Source organism: Neltuma alba, unplaced genomic scaffold, assembly GCF_004799145.2.
Source record: "Neltuma alba isolate B1F8T4 unplaced genomic scaffold, ASM479914v2 tig00012871_pilon, whole genome shotgun sequence".
NCBI classification, from domain to species: domain Eukaryota; kingdom Viridiplantae; phylum Streptophyta; class Magnoliopsida; order Fabales; family Fabaceae; genus Neltuma; species Neltuma alba.
In genome coordinates, this window is record NW_021637250.1 from 255,700 (window position 1) to 277,247 (window position 21,548).

The 21,548-nt window shown below is 37.4% G+C and overlaps 3 protein-coding genes and 1 long non-coding RNA gene across 4 annotated transcripts; 1 reads left to right on the plus strand and 3 right to left on the minus strand.

Moving 5' to 3' along the window:
* Positions 1-657: 657 nt before the first annotated feature.
* Positions 658-3,140, plus strand: LOC114732031 (uncharacterized). The gene has a single exon (XM_028919302.1). It carries the CDS (start codon positions 798-800, stop codon positions 2,199-2,201), a length of 1,404 nt encoding a protein of 467 aa, XP_028775135.1. The 5' UTR covers positions 658-797; the 3' UTR covers positions 2,202-3,140.
* Positions 3,141-3,448: 308 nt separating this feature from the next.
* LOC114732058 (uncharacterized) lies at positions 3,449-5,608 on the minus strand. Its single transcript, XR_003738957.1, has 2 exons — positions 4,364-5,608; positions 3,449-4,255 (listed from the first exon to the last, which is right to left on the minus strand). It is a non-coding gene; the product is annotated as an uncharacterized LOC114732058 (long non-coding RNA).
* A 3,251-nt stretch (positions 5,609-8,859) lies between these two features.
* On the minus strand, positions 8,860-12,039 carry LOC114732057 (translin). Its single transcript, XM_028919349.1, has 7 exons — positions 11,639-12,039; positions 11,046-11,142; positions 10,842-10,957; positions 10,257-10,301; positions 9,573-9,598; positions 9,272-9,407; positions 8,860-9,185 (listed from the first exon to the last, which is right to left on the minus strand). The coding sequence occupies exons 1-7, from the start codon at positions 12,036-12,038 to the stop codon at positions 9,073-9,075; spliced, it is 933 nt and encodes a 310-aa protein (XP_028775182.1). The 5' UTR covers position 12,039; the 3' UTR covers positions 8,860-9,072.
* A 1,350-nt stretch (positions 12,040-13,389) lies between these two features.
* LOC114732062 (putative white-brown complex homolog protein 30) lies at positions 13,390-19,829 on the minus strand. Its single transcript, XM_028919353.1, has 14 exons — positions 19,609-19,829; positions 19,450-19,526; positions 18,735-19,004; positions 18,385-18,448; positions 18,153-18,299; positions 17,958-17,992; positions 17,486-17,559; positions 16,259-17,154; positions 15,488-15,784; positions 14,783-15,274; positions 14,295-14,443; positions 13,896-14,185; positions 13,647-13,780; positions 13,390-13,546 (listed from the first exon to the last, which is right to left on the minus strand). Exons 1-14 carry the CDS (start codon positions 19,827-19,829, stop codon positions 13,390-13,392), a joined length of 3,303 nt encoding a protein of 1,100 aa, XP_028775186.1.
* Positions 19,830-21,548: the final 1,719 nt, after the last annotated feature.

The window sequence follows — 21,548 nt, forward strand, 5'->3', positions numbered from 1 at the left end:
GTCGAGGGTGTATTTAACATCTCCACATATTTATTAGGAGGAGTTTCCCCCCAATGAATCTTCCTTCCAACTCCTAACTTTCCACTGAAATTTGATTTTTTTTTCTTTTTTTAATATTAAAATATTATTATTTTATTAATTATTAATTAGAATTTTTAAAAATTTTAAAATAAAATTTAGGATATTATACATATGAAGAAGCATTTTAATGAACTCGGCTTTTTTTTTTTTAAGAAAGCTTAAATTATTTATCAAGTGTAATAATATTTATTGATATTTATACAGAAGATAATTAATGTGTCATTAAAATTTTTAAAATTTTTTTCATGACACTACTAATGTGATTTCTAGATAATATGATATGCATATTATCTCTCACAAAGATAACACCAATTAAGTGAATTAAAAAAAAAAAGAAAAACATATTTTAGTTAAGGAGAGAAAAGGTTGGCCCAAAAAAGACAACATAGAGAAATGTAAGAATTTTATAAATGAAATTAAAATACTAATTTTTTGTAATTATTTTATTATTCATGTTAAAAAAATTATAATGATATGATATCAATATTTCGAGCGAAAAAGGTTTTCTTTTTTTCCGGTTCATCCACCGCCAATTTTCGAGAGCGCGCGTGCAGATCACAGCCTGATTGCGCGTGTACTGCTTTCATCCCTACCCCGAAGTCCCGAGGAGAATAGCCATCTCGCCTCGTGGCACCGACGAGGAAGCCGCTTTGAAGTCAGAAACACCAAAAAGAACCGATCGAGGAGGCAGCTCCATCAGAGATCACTGAACCGCCATGAACGATAATCCTCGGCTGCAGGACCTGCGTACAACTGCCCAACTTCTCCGACAATCAGCCTCTTCTTTTACCTCCAATCTCCTCACCTTCGTCTTCCTTTCTCTCCTTATCTTGTCCTTCCGCACCTTCGTTGAGAACGGTACCACTTATGTTACCTCTTTCATTGATCATGACCCCTCGGTCAAAGCCCTTCTTTCACGCCTTGACCTCGCCGGAAACAGTAACCAGCATCGCCACCGATCTCCCGATGATCCTTCGTCTACGGGCTTGCGCCGCCACCGCCGCCGCCCCTTCCTACACCTCACTCGAGTTGGAACCCTAGACGATGACTTTTTCTCTGGCGATGACGACGATGGTCGTAGTTTGTTCGGGCCCAACAGGAACGCCCCTGAAAATGGCACTTTTGCGGTGTTGGGCGCGTTTAACTTGAAATCAGGGTTTTCGGGTCATGTAATCGATAACGGAATTAGGGTGTCGGAGGTGGTTCGCTCTGGATTTACATTCAAGGCGGAAGGGTTATCATTTACTGATGATAAAGACAGCGAGGACGAGAACGATGACGGAAATGACAAGGTTGATTTGGGAAATGGCCAAGATGTGGATAAAGCCTTTGATTTCCATTTCTTTATAAAGGGGTTGGAGCTTGGCCGCCGTGATGCTGCGACTCTGTTTTTCCTTATCAGTTTCTTATCTGCGGCCTACGGATGGGTGATTTTAGTTTTTCTTGTTACTTATTCATGGGTCTTAGGCATCGTCTTCATTACTGTTGTTAAGGATCTGTTAGGGAGGTATAGTTCAATTGCTGGGATAATTTGGGATGGTTCCAGATTGGGGCTTAAGAGGCTTTCAGGGTTTATTCTGATGAGGTGGGCTATTAGGGACGCGTTGACTCAGCTTCTGGGGCTGTGGTATTTCGGTGATATCGAGGATCAGTATTCTTTCTTCAAGCTTTTTGTTAGATTGAAGTTAATGCCATTCTCAGTTATGTCCCCTTGGGTTCGAGGGTTTGAGAAGCAGATTTCTGGATTCTTGTTTGCTTGGTTTTTTGTTGATACGTTTGTTGCTTTTATATTTTCTGTTGATGCCTGGGTTGCCATAGTGGACTCGAGGAGGAGTGGGAGAGAAATCGTGAAGGAAGGTTGTTATTTGATATCTACACTGTTGAACCAAGCCATAAAATTAAAATGCTTGGAAGCAATATGTTGTGGATCGTTTGTAAGATGGGTTTTAGCTCGAATATGTGGGAGGTCTTTCGCCAAGATGTTCCAGTCAACAATGGAAGTTTACTTCATGATTGCGTGGCTGCTGTTTTACTTTGCGGCCAGGTGTAGGGGTGCTGATTTACAGGGTAGGAGGTTTGGGCAGAGGGAACTTGAGGGCTTGATTGACGGTCATAGATGATACTTGGTGGTGATTGGTAGTTTCCTTTACAGGCTTCAATAATTCCTATTCTGCGGCAGTGTTCCACAACATCGTGTCCCCCTTTTGTAGTCCCTATCGACCATCACGACCATTTTGTAGTTTTATGACCAGTTATGTGTTGTATGTACTTCAAAGGAGGCAAATATACTACTTGTGTATATTCTGAATGAGGATAGTTTATGTACAAATTGTTCATGCAGTCTTTTTTTTTGGGGATTACTGTTCATGCAGTCATTTAATAGTTCACAGAACAAAATGATGGTGATGATAGTGGTTAGTCACGCTGTATGAGAAGTAGAGGATGGTAATCATTCTTGTCAATGAAGGAATTATGTGGCCATGACCGCATTAACCATAGTTTTCTGTTTGCTGTTCCACTCTATTTTTACCTGGACAATTTATCGCATGAGTTGGAATATTCGATTTATACTAAAAGGGTGGGAGTGCACTAACCTACCGGAACAAAGAAAACTATTATTTAGTTTTTAATTTCTTTTGAGAAAGTAACCATACATTTGTCTTTCATGGTTTTCAGCATCTTTTGGATATGCATACCCTTGTGCTAATGGGGTGCCAATGTTGTGTGCATAGGCTTTTCCCGCAGCAATTTCACAGAAGGTTTTGCAGTTAGGCTGATAATAGCGATACTGCCGTATCAGAGGGCCATTTCGATTGTTGCTATTAGGTGTTGATGAGTTACGAGTTTAATTTCACCATTCAAGTCTAATTTTCCAGTGGGCAGTTTTTGTAATTAGGCAGCTTCTCCTGCATTGTACGAAGTCTATTTAAAAAGTTATACTGATTGTGGATTGTAAATACAGCACCTGACTTTACACGACGCTGATGATATTGGTAATGTATTAACATGTTAATTCGTTGATATATTGATGATATGTAGTATTGTTTGAAGGGAAAAAACATGTTAATTCGTTGGCTTCTTGAGTTTATTTGTAATATTATTTTTGTCCGCAAGCATCGAGCAGAGCAGATCGGTACTTCGATCTGTTGTCTCCTGGTAGGAGAAATGGAATTGGTTGCTTATGGACAGAGTTTACGGAGGCAGCGGGATTACAATCAATGATGATAATTTGCTTATTGAATGCGTGAATAATTTCTGTGACCGAAACAGGGACTGGCTTGTCTTCAGACAGGTATTGACCTCGGGAAACCAAATGGAGTTGGGGATGCATGTTATGGATTTGGGATCCGTGCAATTCTTAAAGAAATTATGCTAGTTAAGAATCTCTTTATAAACTACTTGGGAAATAAGTAGGTAGGGAGAGGGACGCGTAGGCACTATATAGTGGGTATGCCAAGAGTTTATTAGAAGAATCTATATCCATATACATTTATCAGACTCTATTAATGAAGATAGGTGGCCAGGCAGGGCGTTGAGTTTTGCTAGTTTGAGTCAGATTATTGGCAGTTGCAGAGAGAATCGGAGTTGAGCTATAAGTGTAAAGCAAGGTGGTCCTCCCCTTATCATGAATGGCCTCCTTCCTGCCATTTCTTCCTTTTTAATTCATGCAGTATGGCTGCCACATCCTATCACACATCCTCTGCAGAAATGAAATCGAGTTCCACATATTTCCTGTTGGTCCCTAGTAGCCCTCGCCATCAACCTCGCCTCGGTTTTTTTCGTGCTATTCGCTCTCTGTCATAACCCTTGCAGTTGCACTTAGACTTGTTCTTTTAACTCTTCTCCACTTTTTTAACCTGAAATTCCATGATTAAAAACCAGAAACTCCACCTTCAGCATTGTTGATTGCTGTTGCTCTCACAACTTTTGGTTCTATTGATGTTCATATATGTGATGTTTGTTAAGAACAATCAAGAAAGTCTCTCCACGCGGCAGATGGAATGCAATCCCTCCCCCGACACCCCCCCCAAAAAAAAAAAAAAAAACCATGTGAGATTTCCTGGGATCACATATCTTACTTTCGCACTTGAAAACATGGTTCGCAATGCATTGTTGTTTCTTGAAGCAAATGTTGAGAAACAAAGTGACATAAGTGTCACGGGTTTCCGTTCACCTGAAATAAAAAAGAAAATCCTTGAGCGAATGATGCAATAGACATGAACCTAAATATATTACAGTATTACTTGGATTGAGCGTATTGGCTGGTCGAAAACTGTCTTACCCATCATGGCAGACAATCTTCAGCAATTTTTCCTTTGTTGTTGCAGTAGATTGGTCCAATGCATATTTTTCCCCTTCTTCGACTTCGAGTTCCTCCATGCCTTCGGGTTTTGGTCGTAGTCTAGTTAATGCAGAGCTGGCATTGGTTCGCTGAAAGTTACAACCTTTACATCTTGCAAATAAGAGCAACATAACAGAATGAAATCTCCTATGTTCGAGAATAGATTTACATCAGTAAACTAGATATTACATCACACATCACATCAACTTTCTAGTCAGAACTCTAACTGTTTGAACAAATGTTTCAACGGATATTATTTCTCAAAGGCACAAACACATCCGTTCGCGCTGTGGAGAGCTGGCGCAACAAAGGACACTGAGGAAAAGATGCTCATCACAAGGGATACAAAGTTTTGAATCTGCAGTAAAACCATATTCTTCGTGAGCTTGATCCAGCAATTCCTTGAAGAGTGGATGATTGAGCTGTGCGATCTTGATTATAAACCTCTTGTGGTTCTCACCAACATAGACAACCAGGTGACCTTTTGGGACATCACTTGGGATGGAGCTCTTCTCATGCATGGAAGCCCATTGGCAGGAGTACTCACAAGCAGGGTAAGGTTTGACGCTTGTTCCCTCCTTCTTCCACTTGTTAAAGTACCCCAGCAAAAAATTGCCCTTCATAGTTCACTTTTTCAGGTGTTTCCTGAACGAGAGGGGAAGAAGAAGGGGAGAGAAGGTGTAGTGGGTATCACGAAAACTAAAAGGTTTATATAATTGTGGCATGGGAAGAGCCGCTGCATTGGAGCAATAAATGGTTGGACATCATTAGTAGCTTATGGCTACAATACAATGATTATAGTCCAGTAGATAGTTGCTGACTTTACTCGCTACTTTGCTAGTTTAGAGCATTGCAGAAACTGGAGGAACATGCATGCAATGATTTCAGATATATTTTATGGTCAGTTAACATCTCTACTAGGAAATGAGGACCCTGTTTCTCTGTAATTCTGGAAGGAAAGTGCTTGATCACAGATCTTTCGAAGTTTTCAAAGTCAAGACCCCACAAGTTGGAAAGGAAAAGATAAGATATAGGGATGGGATAGGTTTCTTGGGTAAAGTGCGATCCCGCCTATTTCTAATATATGGGGACGGATGTCGTAAGATATATCAGCTTATTCCTGAAAGGGCTTCAGATATTTCGAGTCGTAATTCTTGAACATTTCGGATTGCTAATTAAGGGCAGAACGTCGGTGATTCTGTAGTTTTAGTGCCAGAAAAATGGGTCTGTTATGTAATGTCTCAATAATATTAGCGTCTTTATCAATTCAAGCACATTTTCTTAGCAAGCACACAAGTCGAATGATTGGTTTCAACTCATCTCTGATTTTGAACAATATCAAATTGTCGGTTAAAGTATTATTGTTTTGAACTGAGAGTGTACCGTCCGTACAAAAGTATATCTTATTCAGTCTTCTAACCGATCCGTTATGTGAAATTTGAATGGATTAAGGATAAGTTTTACTGGTCTTCCATCTCACTCTAGCATACAGGGAATGGGCTACATGCATTGCAAAATGTCATGGGTTGCTCAGAAGGCCTCAACCTGAAAATCTTGACCCTCGATAAATGAGATTTCTGAGAAAGATTTGATGATACTTGACTGACCTTAGGAATCTTATCAACTATGATATTCAATGATTCCACTCCCAGTTCTCAATGTTTTTCTGTAAAAATTGCTTGAGGAGTAGGTCTGACATATCAGTTATAAAAGGAAATAACGACCGCAAAATTAGATTGCCACTTTGTGTTGCTCTAGAAAAGTCAAGAAAGAAGAGCTGCTGTAACTTGTAAACTTCTAATCATCTTGGGTACCTAGAAAGTAGAGATTAGTTAGAGAATTAAAATTTACTTCCTTTTTCTGTTGGTGAGGGAAATATACTGCTGTTGGCCGAAATATATTCAACATTTTCATTTAAAATAGTTGAAGAAGATAAGTTTCGGCGTTTCCTTTTTCCTGCTTCATGCATCTTATGCAGTGATGGGCAGAGAAAATAGGGAAGCCAGCACAGTGATACATCTCCTTTAAGACAAAGGGGTATTCTGCCTGGTCTCGTTTGATAATTTTTTCAGTGGATGCTGTCAAATCAATCACCATTTGAAGAACCATTTTATTGCATTTCATATAGGCAAATACCACCAACTTCTCCTGCATCCTATACAGTTGACCGCCAGAAAAGATTGATTCAACAAGTTCTACGGAAAGTGACAATCATCGGTACAGGAAGCAATCGGCCGTTTTCATTGGAGAAAGAATGACATCTAACAGAGTCAAGGAGGCTTCACGAGGCAATTTTGCAGAATGAGAAGCGATAAGGTTAATGATCAGTGAGGTAAGGGAACATAAAGGTAAGGCGAGCAAGGGACGTAGTGGAGAACGTGAGGTTTGGCCCATGGGATATGAGCGCTAAGGCTTGGTTTTGGTAACACCTCAAGACTCATCATGGAACGTTACATCGATTAAATTTTATGAATCAATGAAATTCTTAAATGATTTGATTTGACGGCCTTAGCAACGAGCATACCATGCACGTGTAATCCTGGGTTCCCATGAGCTGGCGCATGTGCCTCCCATCGGATCATCTTCTTGCTTCCTAAGAAGAAGCATCCTCCTCTGCTAATCTGTCTCCGTCAGACTACTCTCCGAAACTCTGTTCACCATAAATCTTGGTGTCGGTGCCATATGCGACTTGAACTGGATCCTGTATATAGAGGTGAGCTAAAAGAAATACTGAAATTACAGATTAGTGATGTCTTCGAATTTTCAATGAAGTTTTTAGCTTTCGTATCTCATAGATAGAAGTTTGTGTCGAGGCATCGTCCGGCGGTGATAATTTGAGTTGGGAATGCAGGTATTACGTCAAGGAGAAGTTATCATGTGCAACCTGATTTCATGAAATGCGACCAATGACTTGCGCCATTAGATCTGAATCGTGTGGCGCGGATCGCTTTTTCCTTTTCCCAAAAGATGGAACAACTTGCTAGCAGTTGGTCGTAGAGCTTCAAATTAGGTAAGCTTCCACAGTCCAAAATATGTAGCGCATCTCATGGACCAAGCATTCTTTCGGCCCCTAAAGCCCAGGCCTCTTTTTGCCGTATGGAGAGGCAACCTCCTTCCAGTTATTTTTATAAGAACAAGTTAGTTACTTACTTTATAAAAATTAAATTAATTTATTAGAAAATTTTAATTAATTAGCCAAAAGATTTTATAGTCAGTTAAAGATATTAGATGAAAAGAATTAGAGTAAAATATACCCATCACTTCTATTTTATCCCAATTACAGAAACTTTCATTTTATTTTGAAAACATATATAAACCTCCCTTACAATTAAAACATATGTTGCATAAACCTCCCTTTTATATTCAAGATTTTATTTTCATCCAAACCGTTACTTGACTGTTAAATTTGACTTTAAATTATTTTTTAAAGCCAAAATGCTCTTTTTTAACTTAATAATCATTTAGACATTTATATTTTCTGAAAACTGTTTTTATAAAATAAAAAAATAATTATTTTTAAAATTTATTAATTTTGATTTAAATCATAAAATCTTACAATTTTAATATTTTATCACACTAGAAATTATTTACTTCGATTCTTTTAAAATTGTAAAAACATTTCAAATACATAGTTTTTGTTTATTATGAAGTTTAAATGATATAAATTTAGAAGATTTTATAAATTATTTAAATTTATAATTCAAAACTTTCAAACAGATTTTTGTTAGATTTATAAACATATTTAGTCAAGTATATATATATATTTATTAAAAAATTAGTTAAATTTTTAATCTAATCTTTAATGTTTATCTTAACTGAATAAAATTAATATAACTGTAAAAATATAATTTAAAAATTTATTAAAATGAGGGATAAAATAATAAATAAAATTTATTTCAATATAAATTTCAGTTAAAAATAATATTTTGATAATCTTTTTAGAATATTCCCAAATAAACTGTATGTTTTTAAAATAAAAAAGAAATCTTTATAATTGATACAAACTAAAAGAGTAGTAAAAGTATTTTTTTTCAAAAAATTAACAAAAACATCACATTACAAAATTTGCCAGAGATCTTCACAAGCACATCAGAAAGAATCAGACGGGGGAATAGAAAAAGTTGTGGCAAATCTCATTCCAGCTTGTCAAGCAAACCCATTCATTAAATTCTTAACTATGGGATTTTATTTGTTCCCGCAAACTAATCTAACTATTGTTGGAAAATAATTTTACCGCCATTAAATTGTCATCGACGGTTCTACGTGAATCAGCATGAAACTTTGTTCACCAGCTTCACAATGACGCCACCGTTTAGCACCTTCCTACCTACCCGGCAGCAATATTATCTTCTAACAACTCGACAGCAATTCTCGAAGCTAGAGTCTGATGGCTTCGTTTTGAGCATTTGGAAGGTTAAAATAACTAATAACAAAAATGATGTAACCAGGAATTTTTTTTTAACAAAAAAATTACACAGGCACACACCCAATGTATTCCGCATCTACATCATGTCGACTCAGTGGAGAATTGAAAGAGATTACCTTTCCTTTCTTCCACCGACTATTAGGAACAAAAGTATATGCGTTTTTTACGATGCATAGTTGCGGACTATATCTCAAGAGTACCCCCCCAAGTCAGCCTTCACAACCTAAGGTGGTCCTTGAACACCTTGACCATCGACTTGCTCACCATTGGGTGCCAAACCCCGAATTTTGACATCATAGTAAACCTCTTCCACTCTTCTCAGATCATACTTCATGCCTGCCAACGTGGGAAAATTACGATTCAAACAGATGACTACGTACGAGGGAGCAATGTATAGGATAGGATCTAAAGTTACAACATACCATCAAATTTCTTCCTCAGAAAATCATTCCGAAGGTTAAGCATGCGAAATGCAGCATGAAGCTCAGTCAAGAACTTTAGGACTTTCCTAGGGCAATCATAGTCCCCAGCTGTCACTTGATTCACCACATACCTTGGCTGCAAGATCAGGTAGTTGCAAGTTAGTGTGTGAGAGTAATTAAATTGTACCGAGTCTCTTCCTTAAAGTATCCGATAATTTCATGATCTTCTATGTCTATGAACCGCAAGCCTCTCTGTCTTGCACAAGAGGTTAACAAGTTTACAGGAAAACAATTCTCTTACCAATTCATTGGACATAAAACAGACACCTGCATGACAAAAATGTATCTATATCAGTGTACATAGCAAAATAAGCAACATTATCATCCCAGTGGACAAGAAAATCATCTTTAAAAAAAAAAAACAAAACAAAACAAAACGAAAAAACCACTAGAATCGACCTATGGCCTTGACTATACATATTACACCAAAATCAAAGGGGTTGAATGTAGAGTTGCGTGAGTGTGGTTGATTTATAACCACAATGATAGGCAAGAACTTGTTCAGCAGAATATTCAGTTATTCTGCTCCTCTTTCTCGACTCCTTAGAACAGTTATGATGAAACTACATGTCTACACCCATGTTAGAACATAATCATTTGGAGGAGACTTGGATACTTAGCCTTGTATGCTTAATATACTTTTGCCCAACCAATTCAGAACAAGTGGATTTAAAAGTGTGAATAATATTATCAACAAGAGTTTATTATAGGATAGATAATATATAAAAAAAAATCCACATGTATTGATTTGTTTGGAAACAAAACTTAAAGTAATATAAGGGTAGATATATAAGTTTTTTTGCCTAACCATTTTCATATCAGTCACTACTACTCACTGAAAAGATCTACATGAATGAAAGGAAGACAGATTTGAACTGAGAAGATCAATGATTATTACGAAGTAAGTCGTATTTAGTGCACTCACCTATAAGATAGTCTTCAATATCGAGACCAAACTCAGAGCTGTTCACTGCATTTGTTAAGAAAAAGACATTTTCAATCTCATGACTCTGAACAAGAAGTAGAGCATTTAGTTAAAATTTGCGGCAAACAAAAAAGCTTAAATCAGAAGAATATTATAAACATAAAATCAATCCTTTTCAGTTCCAAATTCCTTTTAAGCTAGAAAGCCTAGAAAATCTTAATCTCATCCTCCTTTCTGGCAACCACCAAACAGGGCCTTCTTTTTTCCCCAAAGCAGTTCCAAATCATTATTCCTTAATTCAAAGTTTAACTAGGAATGCTAGTGAAAATCTACATCAGGCCTGAACCAGAACTAGAAGAGTTTGATTTATCAGTATTTCATAAAATATTTCCTTAACTAAAATCCATTTGCATATTTGTTTTGCAAAAGATAAGCCCTGCATCGTCAGATGCGGGAAGCTATAAGTTATAAATGATATTCCATTTAAAAAATAAAGATAAGATACCAGCACGTGCATGCATACCTACCTAATGACAAGTAGAAAACGTTTATAACAAGCAATGACAAGAGAGTACTGAGACATACACCCTAGTTTTTCCTCAGCTTCTGCATGCATAAGAAGGTTTCCTGTTTCTAACCAATGCATAAAAGTAATCAGTGAAACTACAGTCTGCGTCTCGCTCCTCCAATCACCATGGTACCTAGATTATATGGGGGGAAAATTACAAACCATCAGAGCAAATTTTCAAGACTCATAAACAGTAAAAGTTTGCTTGAAACTTTAATTACCTGTAGTACTGGCCAGAGCATTCTCCAAGAACTTCAGCAAGTTGCTTGTAATGGTCCTTCAACACATGAACATAGGACTTTGCTTTCTCCAGAAGCTCTATTCAAATGGTAAAGAGTAAAATTAGTTCGAGGTAAGTAAAACTATTAGTGACTTGCTGCAATTTATTTAGCAGACTCTTGGATGTCACCGAGATTAAATTTAGGAAACCCAAAGCAGAAATGAAACATAACTGCCCCCATCTTCTCCACGTATGTAAACCAAATGAAAAGTAGAATCCTATAGTTGATTTGGCTGCATACCTAGGAACTCCCGCTGAGTTAAAGCAAACTTCATTCCTTTTTTCGAAAATTTATAGAATACAGCCATCTAACATTAACTACGAGGAAGCCAAAATTCGGCGCCAAGCAGCAAACATCACAAAAACATAATCATCTTAATTATTATAAAAAAAAAAAAACGCAAAGCACTTTCGCCTCGTTCTCAGACAACTAAAAACAGACTAAAAATACACAAAGGTCAAGACCCAAGAGTTCAGAAAGTTAAAAAAAAAATAGAAAATTGGTGGAAGAAGAAAAGCATCGCATTTCGCTACCGGGGGTCGGACGAGACTGATGGACCAGAAGGAGGCTAGCGTGCATAAGTCTGGTGTTGGACTCAATCTCCGAAACAACCGCTCTAATTCGCTCGCGCAAACTCCCAGACTCCTCTAGCTGAAGCCGAAAGTCCTCGAATTGCTTCTCAAGAGAATGGGACGAAGGAGACTCTGAGTGGTCGCCACCACCCGCCATTGAAGAAGAGAAGCAGCGAGGAGGTGACAGGGATGGGAATGTTTCAAGGGCGAAATGAGAGGTCAAGTACGACGGTGAGGGTGAGGCGGTGGTGATGGGCAGCGAACGGAGAGTAAGGAGGAAGAAGGGATTATAGGGATTAGGGTTTAAGGAGCGGGAAACGGTGAAAGAGGCGTTACGAAACGCCGGTCTTATAAATTGCATGGCTTTTTCTTAGTTCACCAAAAATGTAAATGCTGACGGTGAGAGCCGACCGACTGTCGCCAAACGTTACTTCTTAGTTCCGGAAAGATCACGTGACGGTCATGTTATTTTCTTTTTTCTTTTTCTTTTTTAATTAAATAAAATGCCGGATTCATAGAACGCTGGTAAGCTTCACAAAAATTGAAGGCTTTTTTATTTTTACCAGTCATAGGTATCCTTTTAGGAAAATAATTTTATTTAAGATATTGTCGAGTACTATATATGGATATCCCTCTTAATAAAAATTTGAATCTTAATTACCGACTCATGAGAAAGGCTTTTTTATTAATTACACCCATTTTTATTTGATGCTGATTGGGGCTCCACCACAGTACTGGGTTGGACTTCACCTCGGCTTTGATGTTCGGCCTGGAGTGTAATTCGGACCAATTGCGTGCCCAAAATTAGGTCGGGGTTTCGAAAACAATACCATTCATTGAGAAAAATATAACTAATATCATTGACAATGTATTTATTATAAAATTAATATTAGGATTAGTAATGTGAAATTTTTTAAAAAGGTTAAAAAACTTAAATGATAAAAGATGTTTATGATTATCATAAACAAATAATATCAAACTGTTAGTTTAAACAATTTCAAAAAAGGGAAATAAAATAAAATTTGTGTTTTGGGTCGAACAAGGTAAATTTTAACTTGAAACCCAGCCCGACTACCTCAAGTGATTCGGGGCGGGAAGGAGGATCATTCGCCCATCTTGATCTTTCTTATGCTATGAATTATTTATTTTATTGACAAATGATAAATTTTGATACAATTTATTGGGGACTGAGTCCCTTATATTAGTTTTCACTTTGAAGTCTACGTTATTTCCTTTGTATTTCCTTTCATATCTGCTCTCTTTCTCTTTGAATGGGCTCTCCTACATTCACTTAGTGAATTATAAAAATGTTTGTCTTTGAAAAATGCCAAAAAGAAGAACCTATACAATTTGCCCAGCAAGAGATTATTTAAATCAATTGGATGAAATGCAGCTCAGAATGTGAACTAAACCCACACACGTAACTTGAATTTGGTTAATTTCACTAAAAAACGAGAGATAAGGAAGAGTTAAATTTACAATACTTGTGCTTTTAACACAAAAAGGTAATAAATAGAAATCCTAAACTGGTGCTTGACCTACACTGTTAATTTATCATCAATAAATTAATTTATTGAAATAGGAAAAAATGGACAGCGTCCCTAGACCCTAGTTTCATACATTAGTGATACAAATGGATGGATAGGGTTGGGCTATAAACACCTATGATTTGTACAGTAAGATCATGGCAGAAGTGCATCCTATATCCAAAATCACTTCTTTCGGGATAGAAGAAGACAAAAGAAGGCTACCACTCGAGCGAGGACACCAAACAAAAACAGCACAACTAGACAAAGAGTCCAATCGTTGACATTATAATCATTGGCCATTAGTGAACTGCAACGAGTTATCAACCACACTCCAGAGTACCTGGAAAAAATGATATTCATTTCAAATGCGCTAGCACCCCCTATTAATTCATTTAGAAGGAAGGGGAAAGGAACAGTAGTGGTCAAGACTCAAAACCTACCTCTCAGCGTTTGCAATCACAAAGGCCTCTAGAGCCCACTTTGGGTAGCACAGTTGTACCAGGATCTTCATTAGTGTAGTATCTCTTGGCTGGTTCGCAATGAGAGACATGACAACAGGAAGAAGCACTGCCCACTACAAGGTAATGCGAAAAGCAAGAGAAATGATACAAGTCCAATTACTATTGGTGAAGTTGTGTAGGAATATCTTATGGATGTGTAATAAGTTGTTTTTTAAAGTTATTTCATACCAGCTGCGCAGGACCAGGTTGGAAGTAAATGGCTATTGCATAAGCAATGCCAGTCACACAATACACAAGACAAAGCAAGACCACGTAATTACTTGTAAAACTTGACCGCGGATTGCTAAAGAAGAAGAACATGGAGAGATATACTACAGGTTTGATGATTGTGTTGAAGAGATCAATTGTATCCTTGGAGAGAAAATGAGCCAAAGTGCTAATCCCAGCCGCACTCTCCCTCCAGTACTCTAATTTATCCAAAGAAAATGATCTAAGAGCTGCTATCTTGCATAATAGAGCTGCAAATATGCAATATCATTGTGAAAAGACAAATACAGAAAGCTTTATCAGAATATAAATGCAAAAAAAGGTCAAAATTTCAAAGTCAATCACAAGCTTTTAACTTACAGACAGCAATGACAGTGTAAGTATAACCAAGGACCCCAAATGTTTCATCGTTGGATTCAGTAAGAGTTCCTAACAGAGCACCAGCAACTAATAAAATGAGATAGTCAACTACTTGTGATTGGGCATCTCGTAGCCGCTGCTTACCAACCCTGCAATAAAGGGACTTGATTAAAAATTAATCAATGTTGTCAACGGCGACTAAAGTTACTGAAATATTATTTTGCATTGAACAAGTAGTAAACCATATTTTACTTTCAGGGATATGGTTCCTCATATGAATTACAAAAATATAGCTGTAGAAACTCCATATTGGGATAACTGTTAACACTGGTCACCCACGCTATTATTATTTTAGTCCAACTCTTTATTTACTTCTCATCAGAAGACACGTAAGACATGCTTGATTGCGTGGGACTAGAAATCTGTCTACGTTGGTAAATAAAACAGAATGAACAACAGTATCTATATTTAATCATAGGATTTCTTACCGCCCAAGGAAGTATCTATATTGCCGGGCTACACCAGGAGTTATTCGGCCAGATAAATCTTTGGTCTTCACTAAATTTTCCTCCACATGATCTCGTTTGATGTGCATATTACTCTTCACATCCTGCCAAAACTCCTGGGCAAAGGATTGATCAGCATCTCCATCGGTACCCTTTTTTGTGCCACTTGCAGTTGAGGTCGATGCAGTTCCAGATGCGGCAATTTCATCAGCAAAATGTAGCAAATCCGGTGGTACTGCATATCCATTATGCAGCATCCATCTCACTGGGAGTTGTTGATGAGTCACACCTGAACTTGGCTTTACTAAGCCTTCCAAAACATCAATGAAATGGTCTGGAGGATTCACCCGATCAGGTACAGTGATTCCAATGCCAGCGAAGTATTCTTCCACTTTTTTGACAGGACCATGATATGCAGTGAAGCCGCCTTTGGCTAGAAATACAATATCATCAAACATTCTGAACAAAGTATAGCTGTATCAAAACAAAAGCATTATAAACATTAGATTTTGGAAGAGGACATAAACTTGATTCTCAACATATGCCTAATCCCTAACAGGTTAGAAGTGTAAGATACTAGAAGTGTCGATTTCACATATGTGCGAGCATTGCATGGGATAAAATTATATCAGCACTTTGCGCATGGGAAATAGGCGTTCTGGGGCAGAGAGGGGGAGTGAGCATTACCTTGGTTGATGAAGTACCATGCAAATGTTTACGCCTTCAAGGGCCTCTCGTCGGAGTGCTTTAAGAAGTAAACTAGAAGACGCACTGTCTAGACCAGTTGTGGGCTCATCCAATATTAACAAAGAAGGCTCCATCACCATCTCTAGCCCTACATTTACACGTTTTTTTTGTCCTCCAGATATACCTCGCTTCTCCACTGTTCCAACTATGGAATCCCTCACTGCTTGGAGGCCCAAGGATTCAATTACTCTTTCAATAATTAGAACCTTATCTGGTTTTGGCAAGTCCGCAGATAATCTCCATTGTTGTAAAGAAACAACCATTTTAATGAAATAAACAGTTAGCAAGAAGCAAAAACAAAAAATAGCACTCATTAACTCTGAAAAGAAGTGAAGCACTCACTTATTAACTCGAATAATTAAGAATTTTCATTAAACTTCACATGCATACGAGTTCTCATATGAGGCACTTGGTGCATTGTTTCATAACAAAATTCAGAAGATTGTTGAGTTACTAGAGCAAACGAATCTTGTAATTTTGTTTAATCATGGATTAAGTTTGGGTAGTTTTCACTATAAACACTTTGTTAGGTATATATGACGGGAGCATTGCATGGAGTCTGAAATTAAGACGCATTATGAATAATACGGTAAATATGTGGAGGAAACCTGTTCAAATACGGTATAAATAAAAATAAATATAACAGTTGAAACACCATCACGAGAGGTAAAGAGTGTAGGTTTTGACAGGAAATTTAGGTAAATCAGATACCTGCATCTTGCACTGAAACGAAGATTCTCTTCCACGGTCAGGTTGCCATGCACAATATCATCTTGTGGCACAAAACCAATAATTTTTTTGTAACAATGTATAGATTCATGTCTTCCATTAATTAAAATTGAGCCCGTCACAGAACAACCTCTTGCTTTTCCTGCAATGGCAGAGAGAAATGTGGTTTTGCCAGCTCCTGAGGGGCCCATGACAGCTGAAACTCGACCAGGACTGATTTTTCCTGACACACATCTAAGCACATGTTTGTTTTTCCCTTTCAGAGTAAGAGTTAAGTCTTTGAAAGCTACTTCAATAGGAGGCCTCTTCCTAATTTCATTTCCAGCAGCCATTGAAATCACTCCGGAGAAAGTCAAGTTCTTGTTTGCATCTTGCATTGCTTTCTCCTTCTCAATCTGACCATAAGCATACTTGAAAATTTGGCTCTTAGTATGCAAATCTTTTGCTGTCTGCTTTTTAGTATGTTTATTTCCAATATTCAAATGAAATCCCTGATGGCTATTTGGATCATTCTCAATGGAATTCATCATTTGCGTAAGTTTGCCGGGTTTCTTTGCTTTTGAAGCTTCATCTGAAGAATCCAGAGGAATTGATGAAACTGGAGCGTCACTTGTATTGGTTTTAGTGCTAAAGATCTTGAACCCAGATGGTTGTTGCGTAGACTTTCTGCGAGAAAAGGTGCGTGAGAATGACTGTTGTAATCCCGCTGCACCCTTCTTGGCCACATCTTTTGCTGATTTCCACCGTTCACGAGCTTGTGCAGTTTCCCTCACATGTCTAGCTGCAGCTTCCCTTTTTTTAGCCTGCCTTCTCTCTCGAGTTGACAGAACTTGATCAGAACAGTTATAAATGATGAGCAGGGCAGCGGTTAATGCAGCCTGCAAGAAGGATCAATAAGTGCTCACAGAGAACCAATGCCTAGCCAATTATGACAAAGTACTGGTGTTCTCTCTCAGGGTATATGCAAAATAAAAGAAGATGAATTTTGGAGTATTTTTGTGCTGACTTCATGTTGTCTTCATTTAACTTCAATTACAATATAGAATACCAGAGTTGGCAAGAAATGAGACTGATGTAAAACTTTATATAAGAACCGATGAGTTTATGCATATATACATAAAAGTCTATAAAATTTAAGCTGTCAAGGGAAATAATCCATTGGCAAGAATTAACCCCAAAATAAAATATTCTGGACAGTAGTCCACTTACTAGAAGTAAAGCCCCGTAAGCATGAATATTCTGGTTTGCTGTATTTGGATTACAGGTACTCAACTTGAAGCATTCTGCAAGATGGACCATGCAAATTAATATTCTGATTTACTTCATCCACTCCATGAAGCAAAATTAAATAATAATAATAGCAAGACGATAATTTTAGAAGACGCTACTGATAGCTAATGTTAAATCTAACCCATTATATTGACAGTACCTTGTCATGCAAGTATTGCCTACATACAAAGTTAATATAATATCAGGTCTTCATCATGTTTGCCTTAGATTTATGTTCTGATAGCTAATGTTTCTTTCGACATATGGAAGGATTTTAAGTGTCTAAATGCAACTGAACTGCAAGAGATCCTTTTTCTCAATTGAGTTATTTTTAGCAACCATTAATTTAGATACATAATCTAAGGGAAGCATGATAGCATATGCATAAATTGGCCAAAGAAACTGGACTCACGCTTTTGAAGCAAGGAACCCATCCAGCAGTAATGTCTGAAAGAGAACATGATATCAGTTAAAAAAGATGCTCAGCTGTTAATGTCAGGAGGTTGTAATAGGAAGGAGAAGTATTATAATGTAAATAAGAGAGGATTGCAGCAAAAGCAGAAACAATTCATAGAAAAGCAAAAGAAGGCATGGGATAAATCGATACCCCTTACTGCAGGAAAGTTTACTTGTCGTCGTGGGGCAGTATGATCCCGGCGAACAGAAGATATCACTATTGTTGACAACATTGGTCCAAATATCAGCGCTACCACAACTATGATTTGTCGCTCCAGAAGGTATCTGGTAATGATATCTGCAAATTGATTTTAGTGATGACCACATTGAGTGACGAAGCGGATGGGAAAAATTAGAGAAGCAAGGTGGAGATTAGATCTTACGGTGAACATAATCCACTCGTTTTGTTCAGTTTTCCAAGGGGGCAATAAGAACCCAGTGGGCAAGCTACACCAAAAAAATTAGAGAAGGTAATGATATTAGAGCAATTGATTTTCATTCCTCAAAATATGCTTCTGAAGATTTTGAAGAAAACAAAAGTTCCACAATGGCCATCAGATAGTAGTTGATGAGAAGAAATTGATAACCGCTTCCAGATTATCAGTGCGTGTATATATGTCTCCAAACAGAGGAAAGCGTTATCTCAACTCCTAAACTTGGGCACAATATTATCAAATTTAAGATAATTCCATGCTACCTATGGGTAAAATTTTAAGAGATATTGCATACTTACGTATCATGCAAGTCAACCCTCGAGGGCAGAAAAACCCCTCACAGCAAGGTTGACAGTCCTTGTTTCTCAGGGGAACGTCTTTTGACTCCCTTAAATATTTAGGATCAACATCTGTGCTTACACTACAATGCCAACCAGGTTCACAGCCTTCCACCCATGAGGTCAAATTGCAATTCCTGTTAGGTCTTAGGCTACTCGATGATTGACTCTTGAAAGAATTGAAGTAGAACCTTATTTCGGCTGTGCTACATATTCGATAGGTGAGATCTCCTGCCAATTAGTCCATATTATTATATTTAAGAACTAGTAAGAGAAAATGAATAAGAATTTGCTTCGAGAAAAAGAATGCAGAAGAAAAGATAAGACAGAATTTGGCATGTGTCACGAAGTCCCTGTTCAACAACTAGCTATGTTTTTCACCGCACAAACTTGCTTTTGGCATCGCATAAACTCGTGAAATGGAGCAGGTTAGTGGCATGAACAATCATGGAACCTGCCGGCGCCCTAAACATAAAGTGAAGTGCCCTATACATTATGCGAGAGAAATTCGATCTGAAATTCCTACGCCACTTATAATTCCAATTGACAGATCTCTGTTGTATTACTTCTGAATGTTCTTGGAATGACCGGGCATGCAGCCTCTTAGGAAATACTCCAAACCTCAGGAGCAATAGTTAGAGTGAATGAAACTAAGACTTCGGAAGCAAACTCATACCTTTTATCTGTTTAATACAAGCAGTCAAAAAGTCCAGTTTTCCCGTGAAATTAAATGCTCCATCCCAATCTCTATTCCTGCAAGATGGGAACCTATCGTTAATAACTGAGACTAATATGAACAGGTAACTGACCACAACAGGAGGGCAATATGACGCACACATCCTTTATGCAGAAGCCTAAGGTAGCCTTGATATCCTTGGTTAAATCTGTGGTAACATTTGAGAGTCGTTCATAGATTTTTTGCGTTACTATTGGAAGCACGCTGGGATTAGTACTATCCCCGTCTGAACATTGAGTCAGCGGGAGCAGACTTAAAGAAACTAAATAGAACAATAAAACCAGGGCAACCCAGGAGGCATTGTTCTTAATTCCATTCATTTCCATAATTCAGAGCCCACCAAATCATGTACCCTCGAGGACCATGCCAGGAGATCAGGATGAACTGGGGCGATGAAATTAGCTCTGCACTGCTAAAGTGATGAATAACCATGGCGTCATCGCTGACAACTTCCGTTAACATGGATTCCTTCAAACATGAATATTATCCGAACGCGAAGCAAACCGCGAGTCTTTTGGCTCTGAAGACAGAGAATGCAGCAACCAAATGTGAAATAATGTAACTTACATCAGCACGATGATGAAGCTTGGAGGCAGGTGATGAGGGACGATGGAGTTGAATGCAGTTAGAGTATAATTTTGTGTCCTCCTTTTTTCCCAGTTCTTTTTTGGCATTCGTCTTTGGGTCAAAGAGAGGTCATAAGCAATTTGAAGGAGTTTTCCGGGTTTCGGGATGAAGAGATGGCCGAGAGAAATGGTTGGCTAAATTGAAGGATTTGCAATTGCATTGGCATCTGGAAGTGAGCAAGTTCCAAAATTTGAGGCTTTCAGCGCCGTTCGTAAATATTGGTGCAATCGCGTTACGTAATTACAACGACGTGCTTCCTCGACACACTTTCAGTTATTTTCCCCCGATCACTAATCACATGGCATGATGCCCGATTAATACTAAGTTAGTCAGACAAAGGCCATCTATATAAAAACGCAAATAAAAATCGTAGAAACTAAAAATACCATTGTAAACAGAATAAAGCAAACATATATAATAGTATGACTTTTTTAGTTTTTTTAGTGCCTTAGATGAAGAAAAAAACCATAGAGTGTTTCGTAGCTATCTCGTGAGTATCTATGGGATTTTTCTAAACGATGGTAATCAGATCATGGCAGCCAAATAATGGTGCTCCTTTTATCATTAATATAAGACTTATTTAACTAATTTGATTACATTAAAAAAGTTAGATAAGTTAGTTAATTATAAAAAAATATGACATGCTTTTTCTTAAAACACGATAATCATCCTCTTTAATATCATCTCTCCTCCCTCTATTTAATTATGGGTAAGAGAGTATTCATAAAAGTAATTTATAAAGAATTAATAAATATAATAAATATGTCTTATATTTAGAATTAAAATCAACTTAATAATTAAGTCATATATTAAGGGCTGGAGGAGTAATTGGGTGATTCTGTAAATGCCTACTCCTTCCAAATTTTTAATATAAGATTTAGTTATCCAACTTATAAAATCCAAAAATAATTAGATGTTTTACTGTTTTTGTTTGTAACTAATGTATAAAAAAATGTAAAATGCTCTCTTAGCAATATTTCTATATTTAATGACTAAAACTTGGGTATGAATTGAAACACCGGACTGAAGGTTTCCCACTAAGCGCCATTATTTTTTACAGTATTTAAAAAATGCTCTGAGCCAGAAACGAATCATTTTTCTAGAAACGCCGTTACCTACCTCGCATGTCCTGAGTCCTAAGTCCTAACTAGTTACATTACGGGAGAACGCCTCATTTTCCCCATCCCATGCGGAAGAGAGAGACTACATCAAATTTTAACGCGGAGAGGGGGGGAAAACATTATGTTAAAAAAATTCAGCTGAGCGACAAAACAATTTTTTGGCCAACTAGAGACAAAATAAATTTGCACCTTGTGTTAAGAATTAAATGAAAATTAAAAAATAATATTTATATTTAGTACATGATAGCATATACACGCATTCTCTCTATATGCATATATATATTCTACAAT